At 38.6% G+C, this 22029-nt stretch overlaps 6 protein-coding genes across 6 annotated transcripts; 2 read left to right on the plus strand and 4 right to left on the minus strand.

Moving 5' to 3' along the window:
- Nucleotides 1–3771, plus strand: LOC103422481 (fumarylacetoacetase). The gene is made up of 14 exons (XM_008360543.4): nucleotides 1–466; nucleotides 555–633; nucleotides 778–836; nucleotides 918–1042; nucleotides 1146–1220; nucleotides 1527–1602; nucleotides 1718–1817; nucleotides 1903–1962; nucleotides 2055–2125; nucleotides 2226–2288; nucleotides 2454–2518; nucleotides 2882–2978; nucleotides 3099–3224; nucleotides 3480–3771. Exons 1-14 carry the CDS (start codon nucleotides 260–262, stop codon nucleotides 3540–3542), a joined length of 1266 nt encoding a protein of 421 aa, XP_008358765.1. The 5' UTR covers nucleotides 1–259; the 3' UTR covers nucleotides 3543–3771.
- Nucleotides 3772–4467: 696 nt separating this feature from the next.
- Nucleotides 4468–5385, plus strand: LOC103446894 (BAG family molecular chaperone regulator 5, mitochondrial). Its single transcript, XM_008386048.4, has one exon. It carries the CDS (start codon nucleotides 4555–4557, stop codon nucleotides 5191–5193), a length of 639 nt encoding a protein of 212 aa, XP_008384270.3. The 5' UTR covers nucleotides 4468–4554; the 3' UTR covers nucleotides 5194–5385.
- A 197-nt stretch (nucleotides 5386–5582) lies between these two features.
- Nucleotides 5583–6157, minus strand: LOC103412554 (uncharacterized). The gene has a single exon (XM_008351100.4). The coding sequence runs from the start codon at nucleotides 6017–6019 to the stop codon at nucleotides 5681–5683; it is 339 nt and encodes a 112-aa protein (XP_008349322.1). The 5' UTR covers nucleotides 6020–6157; the 3' UTR covers nucleotides 5583–5680.
- Nucleotides 6158–6636: 479 nt separating this feature from the next.
- LOC103412553 (V-type proton ATPase subunit e1-like) lies at nucleotides 6637–8482 on the minus strand. Its single transcript, XM_008351099.4, has 4 exons — nucleotides 8326–8482; nucleotides 8011–8166; nucleotides 7105–7152; nucleotides 6637–6946 (listed from the first exon to the last, which is right to left on the minus strand). Exons 2-4 carry the CDS (start codon nucleotides 8106–8108, stop codon nucleotides 6880–6882), a joined length of 213 nt encoding a protein of 70 aa, XP_008349321.1. The 5' UTR covers nucleotides 8109–8166; nucleotides 8326–8482; the 3' UTR covers nucleotides 6637–6879.
- A 3583-nt stretch (nucleotides 8483–12065) lies between these two features.
- On the minus strand, nucleotides 12066–13175 carry LOC103412609 (long-chain-alcohol O-fatty-acyltransferase-like). The gene has a single exon (XM_070806429.1). It carries the CDS (start codon nucleotides 13173–13175, stop codon nucleotides 12066–12068), a length of 1110 nt encoding a protein of 369 aa, XP_070662530.1.
- Nucleotides 13176–18298: 5123 nt separating this feature from the next.
- LOC103446777 (acyl-CoA--sterol O-acyltransferase 1) lies at nucleotides 18299–19965 on the minus strand. The gene has a single exon (XM_008385911.4). The coding sequence runs from the start codon at nucleotides 19596–19598 to the stop codon at nucleotides 18492–18494; it is 1107 nt and encodes a 368-aa protein (XP_008384133.3). The 5' UTR covers nucleotides 19599–19965; the 3' UTR covers nucleotides 18299–18491.
- Between the last annotated feature and the right edge of the window lie 2064 nt (nucleotides 19966–22029).

The raw sequence follows: 22029 nt of genomic DNA on the forward strand, positions 1-22029 counted from the left end.
ATGATTCGCGATTAGGAGCACCGACGAAACCCAAGTCTCCCAACCAACTACGTTACAGCGCAAAATTCGATATCCCCAAATATAATATTACCTTTTTATCCTTTAAAAAATCCCAAAAATCATATTAAAATAATAAACGGAAAGAAAAGCCAAATCTACTTCTTCGGGCTGCTCCTCTGTAAAGTCAGCAACTTCACTCTCCATCTTCCTCGCTGCAAAGATAAGCTCGCCCTTCCGCTCAACGACGCCGTTTTACAGCATGGCTCTTCTGACGTCCTTCATCGAAGTCCACCCGTGCTCTCACTTCCCCATCCAGAACCTCCCGTACGGCGTCTTCAAGCCCCAACCGGGTTCGCCAGCTAGACCGGGCGTGGCCATCGGCGACTACGTCTTGGACCTCTCCGAAATCGCCGCCGCCGGGTTATTCAACGGTCCGATCCTCGTCAACTCCGATTGCTTTCATCAGGTCCGTTGATCATTAATCGCAGATTACTTTTAGTTGACTAAGATGATGATAGTGATTAATTATTAATTACTCTGTTTTGGTTGATTAGCCTGATTTAAACAAGTTCTTGGCGCTTGGACGGCCTGCGTGGAAGGAAGCTCGCGCCACCATTCAGAAGCTGTTGTCATGTATGTATGCTTATTAATCAATGTGCTTGTTGAAGTAATCATGTATGCATGCTTATTAATCAATGTGCTTGTTGAAGTAATTAGGCTTAGTTTACACTTAATTAAGTTGCTAATTAAGATTTATTTGGTTAATTACTGGTGCAGCTACTGAGCCGACATTGCGTGACAATGAAAGTTTGAGGCAGAAATCACTTCTTCCATTGGTACCTGAAATTTTATAATCCTGCTTAGATTTTCAATACATTTTATTCATTCGTTCATATTTTATGTGGATTGATGTGTAGAGCAAGGTAGAAATGGTTCTTCCGATTACAATAGGGGACTATACGGATTTCTTTTCGTCAATGCATCACGCGAAGAATTGCGGGACCATATTTCGCGGGCCACAGAATGCGATTCCACCAAACTGGTGTGTAGATTTTGAATAACTCATTGAACATAATTTCTTTTTCTTATTTTAGTTTTAGTATTGTTTTTTTTTCCAAGTTAAGGAAGTCTTATTTGATGTCCAGGTTCCACCTTCCAATTGCATATCATGGTCGAGCTTCTTCGATTGTTATCTCGGGAACGGACATTATTCGACCAAAGTGAGAACTTATCATTTATTTTTATAGCTTTTAGATTCATTGAATATGCAGGGTGAGTAAAAATTGTTGAACTTGTCTATTGGTAGTAATAGTACTTCAATTTCCAATAATTGATTTCAAGGCCAAACTTTTCCGTTGATGTTTTGTTGATTGCCTGCGTATATATTTGATTTATGATTTTGGTCTTATGTCATGTTCTTTATTGAATCGGTGAAATTTGTCCATCCAATTCTGATTTCAGATGATATATTATACTTAATTGGATTTCAATCTTAAAGTTTACATTTTTTATTCCTCTTATCACAGAGGTCAAGGTGCTCCTACTGGAAACTCTCCACCGCCTTTTGGCCCTTCGTTGAAACTAGACTTTGAGCTCGAAATGGTTAGCCACTTATGCTATAGTATAACATTTTAGTGTAGAAGTAGAAATCATAATTACGGTTATGCTTATCCCCTTTTTATTTACTATGTCATGTGGGTTCTCATTTTGATTGTAGGCTGCTATAGTTGGCCCTGGAAATGAGTTAGGAAAGCCGGTGGGTGTTAATGAAGCAGCAGATCACATCTTTGGACTTGTGTTGATGAATGACTGGAGTGGTATGCTTGCCTCTTGCCTTAATAGGTTTTAATCCTTCATGTTTAATGTTTGGAGCTGCTTGATAATAAGTTGGTGTTTTGACAGCTAGAGATATTCAGGCATGGGAATATATTCCCCTGGGGCCTTTCCTTGGGAAAAGCTTTGGTAAGAAGCGGAAACTATGATGCTGAATTCTTCATTTATTGTTTTATAAGTGTGTAAACTGACATTAACTTTGTGTAAAATGTGAATATCAGGGACTACAATATCCCCTTGGATAGTGACGCTGGAAGCTCTAGAACCTTTTCTTTGTGATGCTCCCAAGCAGGTGGTTACTCATATTTGCATAATGCATACCCACATAATTCAATCTTTCTTTGTAATTATAAGTCATAGAATATTTATGTTAAGTTCACTCTGACTCGTAGGACCCCCATCCGTTGCCCTATCTGGCTGAAAAAATCTCCCAAAATTATGACATTTCATTGGAGGTATTTACCAGCTCATTGCAATTTGTTTCTTTTAGTTAATTAACAAAGTTTATGGTTTCTTTTACCCTTAAGGCCTTACGGAATTTTCTTTTAGTGATTATGTTGTAAATAGTCATGTGCTCTTGTGTTCTTGGGATGACGATGGAACTGCCATTTTATTGCTAGGTTCAAATCAAACCTGCTGGACAAGATGAGTCGCATGTGGTCACAAAGAGTAACTTCAATAATTTGTAAGGATTTCTCCCCAATTACTTCCTCAAGAGTCTTTAATCTTTAGCTGAGATAAGTCTTGCCCTGTTGACAACTATTGGAAAAGTAACCTAGAAGATGGTCATAAGCATACTGCCTAGCGTTGAGATAACTTTTCCGTAGTAGTTTCCTTTTGGTTACGATAACGGACTTTATATTCATTACCAAGCTTTCTGTAGATCTACGCTTCTTGGGGGCATCATAATAAGTGCCTTTTAGCTTTTGTTGAGCTAATCAGGATGCCTAAGTACTCAGATGAAGGAAAATCCATGGTTTTGTACATTTTATTTTGTTCTTGCGTGCTTCATTTATAGGGTGTCTTACCTTGTGCACCTCATTTACAGATACTGGACATTGACTCAACAGGTAGCCCACCACACTATCAACGGCTGCAACTTAAGGCCAGGCGATCTCCTTGGAACAGGGACTATCAGTGGGCCTGTATGGTTTCAGTTTCTTTTTACTAATTCGTACATTCATATGAAGTTATGCTTGACTATAAATTTGTGGAGTTTTCTTTTATTGCTAGAGTGAATTTCATTCACTTGTGTATCACAACAGGAGCCCGATTCTCTTGGATGCTTGTTAGAGTTGACATGGAATGGACAAAAGCAGCTGTCATTAAATGGGACACCTCGTAAATTCTTAGAAGATGGTGATGAAGTCATCATTTCTGGGTTTAGCAAGGTTACTGTTGATACAAGTCTTTTTACATGTTTAATTACATTTTACAATCTCTTTTACATGCTGCTTGCGGTCTCGTCATGCTGTATATTGTTGTTCTGATGCAATGCCTCGATATGAAGTTTGCCAGAATTTTGGAATGAAACAATATCCACGCTACCGTGCATAACATGTACTTCATACTGCCATCGGGTCCTGTGAACTTGTTATGCAGCAGGATTATCAGTCTGATTTTTACGTTTGATGTTTTGATTGCAGGGAAATGGTTACAACGTTGGCTTTGGGACTTGCTCCGGAAAGATTGTTCCCTCACCTCTTTGAAGACTTTCTTCTTGGCCTTTCAAGTAATCAGTCAAAGTACTTGTATTCCATTAGCAACCTCAATTTCATATGTTGTTGGAGCTGTGTACCATGTACTCTGTAATTCACTTGGCCTTTGTTGTTTTGTAATTCTAAACCATGCACAATACAGCCGACCTTACTTAGTGGAATAAGGCGGCGTTGTTCTGCTTTATGATAATCCCCTACTATATATCCTATTTATTGTTTAGTGCTCTCTCTTTCTATACATTTAAATGTGGATGTCACCGGGGGCTGATGGACTTAGAGACCAATGTGGTCCTAGGACCGGACCACTCAAGAAATATACATGTATAGGTCTTTCGAGGACCATTCGAATATTTGATACGGGTCTGTTTGGTGCCTACAAAGATTTTCATGTAATATCTGCTAAGTATATCTTAACAGGTTGTGTTGACAACACTCAACAAATTCTTTCCGTATCACTCATCAGATTACTTGGGCATATGTTGATAAATGTTGACATATGCATGACCTGATTTGGCTGACAACAATAAGTCCACCAAGTGTTTAACGAAATCTTTGTAAATAAACTAAAATAATTTTTGCGGTGTCTGTTTTTATCTAAAATCTTGTATTTAACACTAGAATTCTCTAAGATTCGAATCTTAAATCCGCCCTTTGATGTCACCAATGGCATTGATCAATATAGCTTGATTGAAAAATATGAGATATGTTATTAGCTCGAGATGTCATCCACCGCAACATATCTAGCTGTGCATGTACTGTGAGATTAAAGATGCTTTCGTGTGCCAAAAAGCGTTTCTTCCAAAAATGAGAGGGCGGCGTGTGGGTCCCGTAAATTAACGGACGGGAGCGATGGTGCTGAATGCTGTTACGCGCCAAGAGTATTCAAGAACCTTCTACTGTTTCAAAAAGACCTTTTTCTTTTTTTTTCACAAAAGTCGTTTTAAATTAAGAAATGATTTTCATTTTTCACACTCACTCAAATTCACCGCAGGCTTAGCCAAAGATGATGAAACCCTCTCGCAGTCGCAGACTCAGCTTCTCCTCCTCCGCCTCCACCACCGTCACCTACACCCTCCACGATGACGAACCTGCCCCTCCCGCCACCACCGAAATTCCCATCCAGTCCTCGGACACCCCAATTCCCATCACCCTTCACTTACCGCAATCCACCGCGGCCATCAAAATTCAATCGGCCTACCGGGCCCACCTCATCCGCACCCACTTCAAAACAATCGCAGCCGTCCACTCCGAGGCCGACGAGTTCCAGCGCCTGATCCAACGGCAGGAAACTGTCGACGCCGTCAGGGCAAGCGAGCGCGAGAAGCTGAGGATGAACGAGTCCCTGATGCGGCTGCTGCTGAAGCTGGACTCGGTCCCCGGGGTGGACCCCGCGGTGAGGGAAGCGAGGAGAAAAGTTAGCCGTCGGATCGTGGGGCTGCAGGAGATCGTGGACGCGATCGTATCGGAAGACGTGGATGGCTTCTGGGGTGGCAGAGACGGTGGGTTTGGGGGGAACTGGGACGACGTCCTTGCAGAGATGGAGGAGGAGGTGTGTAGGGATAGAGGAGGGGAGGAGATGGAGAGGTATTGCGCTCAGTATCTGGGGTTTCGGTGCTTGCAGCGATTTTTGCAGGAGCCGTGATCTGGTTCATCGCCGGCACTGCTTTGCTTGCCTACTCTGTTATCTGTAGAGTGACACAGTCTACAAACTACCGACCGCAAATTGTAATTTTGTACTTAGTTTGGACCCTTCTTTTTATAGTTCTATTCTCCATGCACTTAAATTCATCGGTTTTAATTATGAAATATCGTAAATATGCGTTATTTGCAAGCAGGAGAATGAGTTCATCGTTAGACGAAAAAAATATAAAAAATAATCTTCCACATCACAAAAACTAAAAGGTGTAGCTTAAGTAGATGTGTATTAAACCTAGCGAGTTAGAGCAGTGTGCTCATTCTCTTGCGCCCACAACTCAGATTTTGGTAAATTAAATTAGAGCAATTTAGAATATCGACGCATTGACAATGAAATGAACATGAGAAAGATAGATTTCAGAATTCATAAATCATAAACTTCATACGTCAAACAGAAACATACAGGCTTTGTTGTTCTTCTTGAGAACGCTCATCTACGACAACATGCAGCTGCACTTGCAGCGTGACATGCACCTCTTGCAGTCGGAGAGCTTCGGGGTGCCACAATCACAGTTCTTGATGCAGTTGGCCCTCGAGCTGCCGCCCCACAAGCATCGAGCCATACAGCGCAGAACCGGCGTGCATTCTGGGCAGCTGAACTTCATCTGATTTACTATACAATTTCTGCATTGACTGCCGTCTGGTGGGCAACTTCTGCATCGGCTGCCGCCTGATGGGCAACCCTTAGCAGCCGGAAACACAACCAACCACAGCAACAGAAGCAGCGTCAGCTTCAGCGGCCCAAGAGCTAGTGCAGGCGGCCTCTTCTCCATTACCTGCTTCTGAAATGTTTGATCTTTGCTTGCTCGAATATATATTAAGGAATATGTGAATCTTTCACTGGATCAAATATAAAACAAATCTGCGGCATTGCTTGTTGCCTCACAGTTCAACTAGATCATTTAGTGCCATTAATTGCTATGTATTGGTTTGCACAATGTTATAATATCTTTGCGTACATCTATATCTTCACATCAGAGACGGTAAGTCCATGCTGTAGGATATAGATGAGAGATTTTTCAATTTGCCCATAAGACGTGTGGTAGTATAATAACATGTGATGTACCACTTCGTATTTCAGGTCGTACCCAGTGCACAAGGCTCCCGCTTTACGCAGGGTCTGGGAGAGGTGAATGTCGGCTAGCCTTACCCCCATTTGTGTGGTAGTATAATAACATGTGATGTACCACTTCGTATTTCAGGCATGCTGAAAAATCTCTTGATATAGATAAGATTGGTATAAATGGTAGATCCTTATCGTATTGTCACATGATGTTACTCCACATTATAATACACGAATAACAAAATGAGACGAACCGGAAAAACAAAAAGAACCCAATTCTTTTCTTACACAACCCTCAGGCAATCCGAGTTTCATGCACATAGAACATGGCAAGGGATCGACATTTTCTTTCACATCAATAAAACAGAGGTACATACAAGCCGAAACTGCAAAAAACAGACTGGTCTATCACCCTGTTTACGGAGGACGAAGCAAACAAATATAGCGGTACAATAAACCTACGTATCAAACTAACTCTCTTCGAAAATTATACATCCAAATCCCGAATGGAAAGTCTGAACTAATGATGCGTGACCCAGTTCTGCAGGAACAAATTCTTCCACACACACTTCACTCTCCTTCAGTGAGGATCGGAACAATGAGTGGTTTCATCTGTGCAAGGTATACGATTGCCCACCTACCAAGTACGAAAGGAGCATGCTAAGTCAATATCCAGGTGGGAAATTTTGCAAAGGAGTAACATTAAAAGTTCACCAACTGAAGCAAATCCAAATTGATAAAATTTTCCCAAAAAGTTAACCGAAAAAAAATCAAAGGTAAGAGTCGATGACATACATCATCCAACAGCACACTACCGCTGTGATAACTAGTGTAAGGTGAAGCCTGCACAAGAAAAAAACAATACGTTTAGCTTTAAGAGGATTTGAAAGATGCCCCCAACACCGGAAAGGTCCAAAAGTGTTTGAATCTTAATCATGCAAACAACATTGTGCAGTAAGTCTAGATGTAGTGATGGAGTAAACATCAAAATCAACGCCCCCCATCTCATTTGAAGCAGACAGAAATGTTGAGGTTAAATCTATACATATTTCACGAATGTAACCAATAAATCTAACTCATCAAACATAAATTCAAACGGGATCTCCTTGATGTGTCTAACTAAAACTCTCACTTATCTCCTAGGATTTAAAATCGTGAAGAACAACATTATCAGTCTTCCTTTCCCACACATTCCACAGATTTCCTTCCTTAGAAACGATAGACTAAAGTTTCACAATAACTCATCGACAATATTATTACATAAACACCATGAAACTTTTAGAAAATCATGCAATATAAATCAAATTATTGAACCCGATTAGCATATTTCAGGCTTCCCATATCAAAGCCTCTTCTGACCAAAACTCTCCTCTTCTTTCCCGACAATCTATGTGGTAGATTTTCCCTACAATGTCATCCAACAAGAATGGAGCTACGATTCGCTAAAATGCAATGCAAATGTTTCTAAACCCTTAAAGGATCCGAATTCCATCACCGAAAATCGGTTTCAATAGCATAATCAGCATACAGACTATAACGGTTTCAATCTGACCAGCCCTAAACTCTGAACATCACTAAAATCCAATATAACATCCTACCAACGTCAAAATATTGCATCAACAATTGGAAAACAAGTTAGAAAGCTAAAATCTTTGGATTCAGAAATTAAAAGAGAAAACTAGTAGAGCAAATAAGACATACAAATTGGCCGATGCGCCTCTGCCACAGCAGATTCTGACCATGAGGGAAGCAATTACGCCCACCATTGCAAAGATCAGAGTTGTAACTACAAAACCCATTTCGATCTTCTCCAATTCCGACACTTTCTTCGAACAGTCAAATCCACAAACAGTTGATCTGCAAAAAGCACAATCATTTTTCTATAAACCCGGTCACAGATCAGAACCCAGTTCGATTTTATCGTACTTAAATCCAATTCGACCTTCAAATTAAATAAATGAGAGGCAGAAATGCAATAGGAAAAGAAAGAGGGAGAGCTTAAAGCTTTGTGGTTACCGCGAATGAATGATATGATTGTCTTCAAAAACAATTTGTACGTTGCCTGAGGCTCCAAGCCTCCAACCTCTGATTTTGGGCTGTGATGGGAAGGAGATGACGAAGATTGGGATTTCTTGTTTTCTTAGAAAGATCAAATAAATTAAAAGGTCATTTTGGTACTTTTAATCGAAATTTCTCCCATCTACTATAGCAAGTTCCTACGGGCCCAACAGCATCCTCTCCGATCTTTTGGTGAAGATCTTGGAGATTCGTAAATTGTGTTCATTTATTGTATTTCGTATGATCAGTTTTTTTTAAGTACTTAATTTTAAATAAAAATATTTAAAATGATTTCTGACCGTACGATATACGATGAACGGGTATGATTCATGAATTCCCGGATCCTCACAAAGAGGATCCGGATTCACTAGGTGCCTAGGGCCGTGTTCCAAAGCATCCGATCGGAAACAGCCTTCCCAATTTCCGTCATAAATTTTAGAATTGGTCCACAATTTTCAAATTCAGAAATTTTGGTAGGTTCGAAAATTTCAGAATTGGAGTAATCTCAAAAATTTCGAAACTTCAAAAGATTTTTAAGTTTTCAAATATTCTCAACTTTTTCGGACGTGCAATTTATTATTTTTTCTTATATTTGGTATATGGTTATGCTTAATTTCCTAGTTGAAGTTACATTCTTAAATGTTACCAGGCAGATTTACTAAATGTTGGAAGTTACATTATTATAAAGTGTTCAATAAGCATGTGCTTCTGTTGAATTGTTACACCAGCAAGATAAGTGGCGGGTTTACCAAATGTTGAATTGTTACATTATTATTGATCCGCTCGATTGTTTTTATGAGACAGGGTTTCAGGGTTCGGAGGTGGAAGCTGATCGTTAGAAATCTTCCTTTTGAGGTTCTTTGCTTACTGGGATGTAGTTATTGAACATAATTCTAATACAGGGTCTGTTACCATCATCCAGTATCGTTTCTCGCTCAATGAAATTAACTCTTCTCCTTCCCTACGTTCTTACTTTTATTCCAATTTGCAGGTTATCGAACGGTTTTGTATTTGTACAATTCACACGCAAACAGGATGCAGAAGATGTACATTTTTTATTCGCGCTTTACTTTGGAGCAGTACTAAGGAAGTCGTAGGTTCTGCACTGCCCAAAAGGAACAAGAAGCCGCCTGTTGATAAATATACATCTTCTGCATAAGAAGACATTACTGCAAAAGAATCCAACGCTACTGATGAGATAGAAGAAGGAGATGATCTGGATAGAACAATTTTCATAAGCAATCTTCCGTCTGACTTCAATAAAGAAGATGTCAAACAAAGGTTTTCGACCTTTGGGGGATAGTGCAATCTTTTACCCCAGTCCTTCAGGTCACAAAGTATTTCTTATATGTAGATTGATACGATTCTTGCATCGTTTGTTGCGTTTGAAAGTACATGTGATATTATGTTTTGGCAGGAAACGAAAAGGAAGGGGTTTCTCATGTTTGAAACAAATGATGCAGCAAGTTATGCTGTTTCAGCCGGGAATGCGGCATCTGGCTTGGGAATTTCTCTGAAGGGTTAAGAATTGACAGTCTTGTGCGCTTTGGTTAAAAATTGGGCTCAAAACAAGGAACTGAATGTGGCCAGAAAAGAGGAGCTGCAATCTCTATGTAGCAAAGTTTATTTCTTTGATGAACCTCCTGGCTTTATCTAGATTTTATAAATTGTGTCCTGAATGATTGCCATTTGGTTTCTTCAAAATACTAACAGGACGGTCTTATTCTCGAGGGAACTCCAGCGGCAGAAGGGGTTTCAGCTACTGATATGTCGACATGCTAAATGTAAGTGTTGCTGATCTCTTCGTTCCCCTACATATATGCAACATGTTGTAGTGAATTTCTGAAACCATGCAGGGCGGAGAGGAGGATGATGAAGAAGCTTCGATCTCCAAAGTATCACGTTTCAAAGACAAGAATATTTATAAAAAAATTGCCCAAGTCCCTGACTGCAAAAGAACTGAGCAAACTTTGTATCGGTGCGGTTACCTAACGAGCTATAAAACAAAAACGAGTTATTCTAAAGGTTCGTTAGTAGCTACGATTTGCCTGCCGCTAGCTATACTAATTTGTGTAGCGATTCTTTTCCTTTTTGGCATAAGATCTCCCTCAGTTGTATTCAACGTCAACCGTGAAGATAAAGTTCTTGGATGACCTATATGAAGAAAGGAAAGCTCATAGAAACTTTTGGTCCTCAACATCACCCGATTGTGGAGTTTGCACTTGAGAATGTTCAGAAGTTGAAAGAGCGAAAAGCTTAGCTACAAGCGCAGCGGTGTGCAGCCCATCATGATCGTGTTCCAAAAGACGTGAATAGTCAGTTCAACGAACGGAAACAAAAAGGTGACAAGCAAAAAAAGCTGGGTGACTGCTCAGTTCCAAATACAATTGGTGATGATGGAGCTGCCACTGAAACATAGAGACCTTCTAAGAGGCCGAAAAATGGTCATCGAGATAGAACGGGTGGTGGAAGATCATTTGAAAGTAAAACCATCGCCGTTGATGCTCGCGGTTCAAAATCTTCAACAAAGACAAGTAGGCATCAGAAAAAGAGGAAGCTATGGGAGCGGAAAGCGGTGGAGGGGGGAGAGAATGTGATGAGAAGAAAGCTGACAAAGAAGAAGAAAGATCCATTAGGGCGGGATGTTGCAGACAAACTCGACATGCTGATCGGACAATAAAGATCCAAGTACAAAGTGTCAGGAAGCAAGACTGGCGTTGCGCTGGTCTTTACTTAGAAATTGAAGCAATTAGTCTGGGCTGGGACCACAAAGCAAAAGACACTTAGAGTTGACCAGACCAGCAAAGTCTATTGGACTACACAAACAGAGACAAAGTAAGCTTCAACGTTAATGTTCTTGTCGCCAGCCACAAAAGTCGTTACGAACTCACGAGAAACACATTACCATATATAGAAGTTGAAGTAATCACAAGAATGAGAGACATAATCATCTTCAATCAAAATGTTTTCTAACTGTATTGCTCTTTTTAACCTTAAGTTAAATCTAATTTGACTTCAGCCACAAACTTTAACTAACAAGGTAAAATTGAAAATTATTTTTGTCAAATTAGTTGTGACTAAAAGGTCACAGATTCGAGTCGTAAAAACAACATCTTTATAAAGGGTAAGACTATGTACGATAGATCTTTCATGAGATTATCGCAAAACAGATAACCTTATTGTCTTGCAGTCGCCCTTAGAAGTGTTATTCGTAGAGAAATGTACTTGTCAAGTTCTTAGTAAGAGGAGAGCCACAAAAATAGCAGAAAAACTTGAAGCCAGGGAGAACAGGGTGTCAACAAAGTGTTGGCAATTTTGGTCTTTTATTAAAGACTGGGATTGCTCAGTAACACGTAACTAATTAATAAAGAGTAATGTTATTCTTACCACATTTATTTACCATCTTAGGTGGCAGATGAGTTAGACAAGCTACATCATTTAATTTCAATCTCTTTATTAATTAAAACACTTAAATAATCTTAGGTGGAAAAAGGTGATTCCTCGTATACCACAGTCATCATTTAATTAACAATCTTTTTTATTAATTATTGATTAACATTTTGAAATTAAATGCTTGTTAATTTAAATGATGCGACTGTTCACATTAGATACCACTTAAGGTGATATACAATTGCGGTACAAAAATATGGTAAGAATAACATTATCGATTAGTAAATACAATTATGGAAGTGCTTCTTCTATTTTCCAACTATGCTTAAGAAAGAAACTTTGACAAAGTTACTAACACTTTTCATAAACTCAGTGAAAGCCGTATATTCTCTGTACGCCATGACGTCCGGTTCACACCGCACCATAATAGACGGCAAAAACAGCCACACCCCCGTCGCCACCACAAATGCCATCGCCAACGGCCCCGAAACGGCAGCAGGCAACCGCCACTTACCGTCAAAAGCCTTCTTGATCACAATCTCAATGGACAAACATATTCCGTGGAGGAGGAAGAAGCAGGTCAGCTCCCACGTGGGCAACGTCCGTCCAATGTAATAGAAGATGAGCTCATGCATCACCGCCGACACGAAAAACGACGCGATAACAGCCGGAATCCGGGCCCACTTTGTCCCGAGGGCACCGGTGGAGATTTCCCGGACGGGTTGGTATACGGTAGGGTGTAGAATTCTGCTCACCATGATGTTCCACCTGCTTCCCCAGAAGTCCTGGAGTGAGGTGGAGAGGTAGGGTTCGTCGAACTGCGGCTCGAAATCAACGCCGAGGAAGACTCGGGCCAGTGAAGCGACCAAGGCGAGGATAAGCTCAAGGCCGGTGTACATGTAAATGGAGTAGAGGAAGAGTAAGATTTTAGGGTGAATAAACTGTTTGTTGTGATATACATGTACTGACGTGGAAAAAATCAAAGCCTTGGTCACATAGTTGAGAGTCGATTTCTGGCCTTTTGGGAGAGATTTTGAAGCAGAAATTCTCTGCGCAGGACGTTCTTTCTTTTCATGGTTTTTGGGGTCGTTTCGGAATTTGATTGGAAGGCAAGCTAAGGGGATGAAATGAGATATGGAAGTGGGAGGGGTGGTGGCGAGGGGACCTTTGTTAAAGGCAAAGAGGAGGAGCTTGAAGTTGGCAAGCCAAGCGAGGAAGAAAGACGACGGGCCGCCGAGAAAAATGGTGGTCAGATTGAGAGGGAGGTAGAAGAAGAAGAATACGACGGGTAGGACGGCGAGGAGTCTGGTAGTGCCCGGAGAAGTGACATTGCCGACGGTATGACAGTAAGATAGTGATGCCACAACCAAAATCCAAACCATGAAAAATATTGGGATTTCTCCTTCCAATTTCTTCATTTCTGTGAACAATTCTTATGAGAGTACTAGTTTTTTAGATGGAGAAAGATCGTCCTATCGTATTTATATATTGTAAAGGTTGTGACGGAACAGTTGAACACGCTCATCCCTATACTGTAGTTTTTATTTATTTATTCAGTCTATATTATTATTTACAAAAGAGTAACGTTAGATAGATTAAAATTGGAAACAAAATGATATGTCATTAATAAGAAATAAGAACGTACTTAAAGTAACAATTCAAACATTAACTTTCATATTATTAGTTTACAAAATTTAGTATACAAATTCAATCTCTAACATTACCATTTGCAAACAAGAATATAGATTGTATTTTGAAAATCAGATGATGTGGTATTTGATAGTTGGATTTCTTTTTAAAACATTATGAAATTCAATTATTAAGTGTCCCATCATATGATTAGAGAATATGATCTTCCTAACAAATTTTTGTTAGTCAATTATAAATCCATGTCACTTGAGGATAGTGTAATTAAATAAACTTTTAATAAATCAAAGTCCAGTGGAATAATAACTTAGTGTTACGGTCTAGTGATATTTTTCTTTACTTGTAAGTGAGAAGTCTTAAGTTCAATTTTGATCAAAGGCGAATTCAAATCACATTATTACTAGCAAATTGTGAGGCTAAGCTCATCCCTTCCTTTAATATAGATAATATTATTTGTTTAAAAAAAATGTAATGAAATAAATGATGGCTCTTTTTATTATATTGCAACGCAATCCAACAAATATTACCTTTGATTTGAGGCCAATTGTTTATTCGCGTTGGAAGGAACCAAGAAAGACTTTAAACTTAAAGTGACACATTAGTTGGATTCAACAATTAAAAGTTAAAACAAATTTTAATATAGAACAGCCCGCCATTCATCGGGATGTAACCTTGTTTTTACTTAATAAATCTCGAGTTTCTAAATTTAGTTTTTGTGTATTTACTAGTAATTAACTGTTGAATTATTAAAATAGTAGAGATTAAACGAAATGCGAGGTATATACACGGATATTAAATGTAAAGATTTAGTGATTTTTTTAATAAGAGAATCAGCTAATAATTTTGAGGAAAACTAATGAAAATGATTAAAAAAATTTGAATTTTAACAATAAGGATAAAATAAAAGGTAAAGTAAATAATACCAGTATTGATTTTTTAGTATAAAAATGTAATTTTTCGTTAAATAAACAGTACCGAAAATTTTTTGTTAAAATTTCTATAACTTTGTTAAAAGAATTCACCATTCGAGAACCGAAAAGACTCATAGAAAAAATATAAGAAATAGTCGGTGGTCTAACAAAGAAAATAAAATAATAACACAAGTCGTGAAAGTTACTTGGCCACGGGCCCTCGGGTCCTCTTTAAAGGCGAATTGACATGCCGGCAAATTTAAAATTTGTAGGGCAATAATATGCGATGGAAACAAAACAACGGTAGATGGATGTTGCTTTCAATTTTATTTTTTTTCATATATTGCAATCATTTTCTAGATGTGTGGTTTGATAGCGTTGCATGTGGCATATGCAGTAGCTTCCCTAGGAGTCTAGGACCAAGGACTTCCCACTCTTCTAACAAATTAAGACAGTGGAAAAAAAATTAAATCCTTGCAAGGTGACAAGGTGACGTGAGTTTGAACTTTGTTGGTGACCAATTTAATATTTAATATAACAAAATTTATCGTTTTACAAAAAAAGAAAAGCGTTGGAACTAATTTAAGTAGTCGAAATCACTTTTAATTAGGTCACTGATCATCTGTAATTCATATTATAATTTACCAATTCATGATTTTTTTCATTTATTTAAGATTCATTACTGTGTGCCCAACTTTTTGTATGGCGGTGTGTTCTTTCTATATTACTTGTTTTTTCAACTTTCTGGAGCCGCTGGCTGAAAAGGATATGTTAGACAATCTAAATTTTATATAAAACGGATTGTTCATTAGCTGGTGCTTGAATTCATTAATGCATTATTATAAAAAAAATTTAACGAAAAATTCACGGTCGTACTATTTATTTTAACGAAAAATTATATTTTTACATTAAAAAAATCAATTTTAGTAATATTCATTTTATTCTTTATTTTATTCTTATCGTTAAAACTCAAAATTTTCAAATTTTTTTCATTAATTTTTTTTTATTATAAAATAAAACATTTACAAATAATATTGTATTATTAGATCGAAATGTGATGATAACGATGATTTCATTATATGTAATCATTCTTCATTTGATGGCTACCAAACGGCCCTCTTCTTCCACCCATTACCCTTGCCATGATGGATCTGGGCAAGTCCTATCCTCCTCCTACCTCTCCATCAACCCCATCCCGTGGCCTCGTCGGCTCCGGCATGCAAGCTTCAAGCTCACTCGCCAAGCCAACATCGAGTATTTAATTGAGAAACCCCAATTTGTAATCCTCCCAGATTTCGTCGGGGCAGTCTCGCTGCGGGGGTGGATTCACCGACTGAAGGAGGGTTGGGTGGGCTGAATATGGGCGGGATGCGCTTGGTGGTGGTGGGAGAGGATGGTAGCTTGCGATAATGGGATGGAGCCTTGGAGGGCTGGTAGTATTTCGGTGAGGGAGAAGACGTGCGTTTGGATAGCACGATAACACATGTTTGGCAAACAGAATAAAAAGGCTGATTGGTTATGTTTGGGCAGATTTGAGATGAACAAGTGTTGTTATCTAGTTGTTCCACGTATCCAAGTCAGAATACTGGGTACTCCCCGGTCAGTACCCCAGTATTGTCTTATTTGATTATATTTTCTCACTTACATGTTTTTCTTGGACGGTGGCAAATATAATCTGCCACGCTACATACACCTCCATATCGCACAACAAAACCAGCAAGCACTATTGTCAGATATTTACACCGTTACTGTTCTAATTTAACTATATTATTGTCACTCTGTATTACAATCTGATGGTATTTCTCTTCATTTGAAAGTGAGAGGTCTTAGGTTCAAATATCATGGATGGCGAATTCAGTACCAAATTAGGCTGTCAATTGTGTAATTTTGCCGAACTTCATCTCCTCTTAATATAAAAATATCGATGTACTGAAAAAAAAACCTATATTATTAAGTATTAAGTTTTATCACAAAAATATCATATTAAGAATAAAACTATACATTTATATAGGGGTGTGCTATCCACACACCCCATTTTACTTCTCACACACCTCTTGATAATTCATGTCCGTTGATCTTCTTCAATTCATCCGATCCGACGGCCGAAAATTAAAAAGGTGTGTGAGAAGTAAAATGGGATGTGTGGATATCACATCCTTTATATATTATTACACACATATATTATTTCTTATTTTTTTCAATTGCCCAATGTGAAATTCACCTATATGTGTCAATCTTATGTTGTTATTATTATTGCCCATCCTTTTATTTTTTTCAAATTATTTACTTACTACATGTATGCATACAATATGTCTCATATTTAGGTTATATTAAACAAAAACTTAATATATCTCTAATATTAGAAAGCCAGAAGGACATTTTGGTGTCTCAAGGCTTCACCAAAAAAAATTAGACCGAAAAGCCCCTTAAACAAAGAAAAAAACTAAAACTGGCTGAAAATAATGCAATCAAAATACAGGGATACTTCTGTCACAAAAACATTAGAAACAAAACAGAATTAAAAATAAAAAGAAAAGAAAATAATTTCGTGGGGAAAAGAATCACCACGTCCAGCACGTTTGTTCAAACTGTATAGCAGTTCCGTTCATTTTTCGAACTCCCACGTCCATTTATGAAATCACGTCAAAGTTTGAATTTTTTATAGACGTGTTTTTGGGATTTTGGGATTTTAGGTTGCTAGCAGATCGTCTATACTTTCAATGGGATGGATATTTTCGATCATTTTAGCCATTGCGTTTTTGGTACTGTCTTGGCAATTGAAGATATCATACATGGTTTGAGTGAGCGTGGGATCATCCAGTTATAAGAAAGGTTTATATTTGTGATACAAACTAATACAACCTGGGTTGTGTGCAGCGGCTGCTCATATTACAGGAATTCACAGTGTCATCAAGATGCTAAATAGCAGAATTAGAGTGCTTCATCACTATCTTCTTGCTATGCAGAAAGGTACGCACATACTTATAGTATAATTACAAGGTCCATAAGTCATATTTATAGTATAAATTCAGAGTTTCTCCACCCAATTCTGTATTATAATATTTAATGGTGTTAGTGTTGTCCAATCCCCAACCCAATTCTGTATGGTCCTCCAATTTCATGTTTTCTTTGTATTCAGATTCCAATTGCATGTTTGGGAATGATCAGGGTTTCAGTTTTTGCTTTAATCTTAGCTGAAGGAAGATATAAAGGATGATGAGGGACCATCAATTCACCAAGGATTGTAGCGGCAAAATAGGATATGGAATGCACCAAAGCATCTCGGGGATTTACACACTTTGATTAGGTTTGTATCTTCGTTGGTTGATGTATTTTATTTTTTGTATTCAATTGCTGTGATTTTTTTCTTTTCTTTACACACTTTGATTAGTTTCTTAGTTTTAATAAGCAGAACAGTTCTACCATTTTTTCATTTTAATTATGCTCTTACATGTACAATATAATCTGGGAGGAAGAAGAACGAGAAAGAATGCCACCGGTAGAAAACAAAAGAAGAAATCGGCACACAAATTACATATTATGGATTCTAAAGCAAAAAATATGAGTTAGAGCATGATTACGAATAAACGTGGTATATTTAAAAGATTTTTAAGGGTCCGTAGCTCCCGTGAAAAATAAAAGGTCTAACAAAAGAAGAAATAGGCAAAGAAATTAAACATCATGGATTAATCTAAAGTAAAAGATAGAGGAACTCAGAGTAAGATTACAAATAAACGTCGTATATTTAAAAGATTTTTAGGGGCATGCAACGCTTGCGATTAATAGAATCTGTATATTGCGCGTAGCGCGCCATGATAAAAAAAAGATCTTTTGCATGCGCAAGGCGCGTGCAAAAAGGCTAGTTATAATTTAAACGAAACAATCAAAGACATCATCTTTTTCTCAATAAAAAAAAAAAAAAAAAAAAAACTTGCTCTTTACATAACTTGAGAAGTTATTACCAGGACAAGAATGAAGCCGACTGATCGAATGGGAAAATATCTATTTAAAAATGATTAAAGTTGTAGCTTTAGTTAAAACAATGTCAACCGCACTCCCCTCCTAATCTTTCTCTCATTCTCTTCATTCTTATTTGAACGGTTACAATTTAACTACGTCAGCGTCTTATATTCGATTTTTTAAAAGCCTAAAACTACCACCACAAGTCTGCTTTTATTACGAGGTTCTTGTTATTGTCGCTGTTGCGTTCACCGCTGTAGAAGCGAAAGCATGGCCGATATTCTTCACAAACGCGCCAACAGCCGCGTACTCCTCCAATGCCCTCATGTCCGCCTTACACCGCAGCAGAGGAGGAAAGAAGAGCCAAAACACGGTGGCCATCACAAACGCGACGGTCAACGGCCCGGACACTGACCTCGGCAGCTGCAGCTTCTTCCGTTTCCCGACCGCCTTCTTGACGCCGATCTCAGCCACCAAGCACGCCCCGTGGAGGAGGAAGAACCACGTGATCTCCCAAGTGGGCCGCGTCCTGCCCAGGTAGTAGAATATGAGCTCGTGCATGATTGCGGACACCAAAAACGTCCCCATCACGCCTGCGAGAGTAGCCCACCTGCGCCCGACCACACGAGTTGCTAGCGCGAGGATAGGCTCATACACGGTTGGGCGCAGGATGCTGGTGACCATGATGTTCCATCGCCTACCCCAGAAGTCCTGGAGCGAGGACGAGAGGTAAGGCTCGTCGAATTGGGGCTCAAGCTCCAGCCCCAGAAGCGCTCGAGCCAACGTGGCGGCGATGACTAGGATTATTTCCAAGGCGAAGTATATGTGGAAGCAATACATGATCCATAAGAGCTTTGGATGAATGTGCTCTTTGTAGTCATATAGCTTAACCAACAAGGCAAACAATAGGCCTTTAACTGCGTAGTTTAATGGGGATTTTGTTCCATTTTTGGTTATTTTCGGGGCTGGGTTTTCTTTGTTTTGGGTTTTTGAATACTGGTTTTGCTGGATTTTGATGGGTAAGCAAGCAACCGCCACGAAACGGAGAAGAGATATCGAAGGGTCGGAGCAGAGAGGGCCTTTGCCGAAAGCGAAAAGCAAGAGCTTGAAGTTTGCAAGCCAAGAAATGAAGAAAGCGGTGGTGCCGCCGAGATGGAGGGAGGAGAGGTGGAGAGGGAGGTATAGGAAGAGGGACACGATCGGAATTATGAGCAAAAGTCTTGGAACTCCTTTTGGCACAAACTTAGCAATTGCATAGCAGTAACATAGAGATAGGTAAACTGAGAGCCATACCTTGACGAAGTTTCCAATCTCACCCTCCATCTTCTTCCCGAAGAAATGATGCTTCTTTGAATTCTTTTTCTTATACGATATCGGAGCAGAGGTTCGAACACAAAACCTCAAGAGCAAATATAAACGCTCTTAACCACTTCAAGAAGCTACGAACCTATAAGGCTCTCAGGATTGTTGTTGTGTGACACTGACATGAACGAATCCGTGGCTAGCTGCGAATGGAACATAAAAGATAATATTTGATCACGTGACCAATAGTATCCAATCAGACGGAGATTATATATTTGACTTGTGAAGCTGAAGAGGAGAAATTTTTAATTGTGACGGGAATACAAGTGATACACCATGTGGTTTAATATGAATGGTAAGAAATTGTATTTTTTAAGGTATTAACTTTTTAGCACACATATTCCATTATTTGTTTAATGACACGTAATATACCATCTCGTATACCGATCACACTGAAAAAACTCTCGCTGAATAAGGAGGTTGGCACGACGTTTGTTTGGTTATTATTAAAGTATTAATAGTTAAAGGGAGGGCCGGTATATTTGTGCATGGCGTCACGGAATGAAGAAAAAATTAATTCCCTCACCGACAGACGACATTTTCATAAAATAAAATAAAAAGGAAAATATCAAATCCATCCTCGGCCAGAAACGGAAAAGGTAGGATGTCATTGTGCTGGTGTCTCAAACGCAATCATACACTGCTACGTAGAAAAGTTAAATGGTGCCAGTGCCTCAAGAGTGATGGGTTTAAAACTACAATCACAGCAGCATTTCCGGTCCAAGGAAAGTTAGGCAATTAGGGGAAAGGGTTTGACGTACTATTCCACGGACTATTTCCATTCAATGGAGTTAGGCATTTTGTTTTGGTCAATGTCTTTGGCTTGACACAGAGAGAGAGAGAGAGAGAGAGAGAGAGAGAGAGAGAGAGGTAGCTGTAAAAAATTAACAACAAATGACTACGAATCGAAACTGCATGTACAAAAGTGAAAATTTGTGCAAATTACAGGACCTGGAAAATGAGTCGTGTTTGTGTCATATAGGTTATCTCAACAGGTCGTATCAAACTTGTTATTTTAATTGGTCCTTGATATGTGACAAATAAGGACTCCATTCGGTAACAGTTCGTATCGCGTTAATAGGTCATGCAAGCTATTGTCATGCATACGTCTAAATCTTATCGGTACTTAACAAATGACTCAATAGCGACCCGACTCGTTAACGGATTCTTAAGCAGTTGATTCAAAGTCGGTTAATTTTCACGTTATTTCGTATCGCTTTAACAAGTCGTGTAAGAAATTGATAACCCTAACAACAAGGACCGTAAAAGTGTTTATTTATTATTTTTTTCAAGTGAATAAATAAAGGGGCGAAAATTTCCAAATTTGTCACCCGCGATCGCCTTCCAAGTTTGAATCTTTGGCAGATACTGCGACTATTTCCACTGGTGTTTGAAGTAAGCGTCAAACCTGACCAACTCCAGAGTTCAATTTGTGTGTCAACACTGAGAGATCAGCATGCTTCCAAAGGAATAACGTTGCAACGAACAATTGAATAATTGAAAAGTACCCACTAGCAATTTTCAAAACCTACCACCTACTATTAGGTTTTTGGCTCGTCAAATATGTCCTAATTGGTTTAGGATTGTTTTAAGAAACTTAGAGGTATACCGATTCTTGTCCTAGAGGGATTAGGAAAGAATTTCAGTTTTCTTATTCAATTTAGGTTTGGATTTCTAGAAGTCTATTTGGATTTGGATAAGTATAATTTCCTAATCCACTTAGAAATAGGAATTCAATTAGCCTTGGGACATGTAAGCCAATTGTATGTCTATAAATAGGGTGCGGCAAGGTGAATAGAGAAAGAAAACAGCCAGGCAGCCAAGAGTTTTGAGATTAGTTCTAGGGTTTGCAAAAGTTCTGTAATCTCTATTATTAATCAAAGGAGCGGTGATTTCTATGCCTAGAGAAATCACAACTGGACGTAGGCATAAGTTCTACCGAACCAGTATAATTCTTGTGTGTTTTTAAGTTTTTTCTAATATTTGCTAGTTTAGTCTATTGCCGTTGGTTACATTAAAGAACAAGGTCTAGTGTGCAGGTTTTTTTCAACACCTACTTCTAGCAGCAAGTATTCCGAAACGTCCACAAAATTCTGGTAAACAACCGACAACATAAAGACTTAAAATGTTTAAAAGCACTTTCGATAAGCATTTTCGAATTGCAAGAGCACTTAAAATGCATTTTGGATGAAGCGTCAATAATGTGCAAAGAATAAAGTACTTAAACTACTTTTTCAAGATTCAGTTGCATTTTACTAAGGATTTATTTTTTAAATATTTCAACAAAAACGCTTTTAAGTATTTTCAAAGCACTTCCACACACATCCTAATTCAATTCAATTTCACCAGTGATACCAGAAACTAGAAAGCATCCAATCAGAAGAAAAGAAAG

This window comes from Malus domestica, chromosome 10 (assembly GCF_042453785.1).
Source record: "Malus domestica chromosome 10, GDT2T_hap1".
Classification (NCBI taxonomy): Eukaryota; Viridiplantae; Streptophyta; class Magnoliopsida; order Rosales; family Rosaceae; genus Malus; species Malus domestica.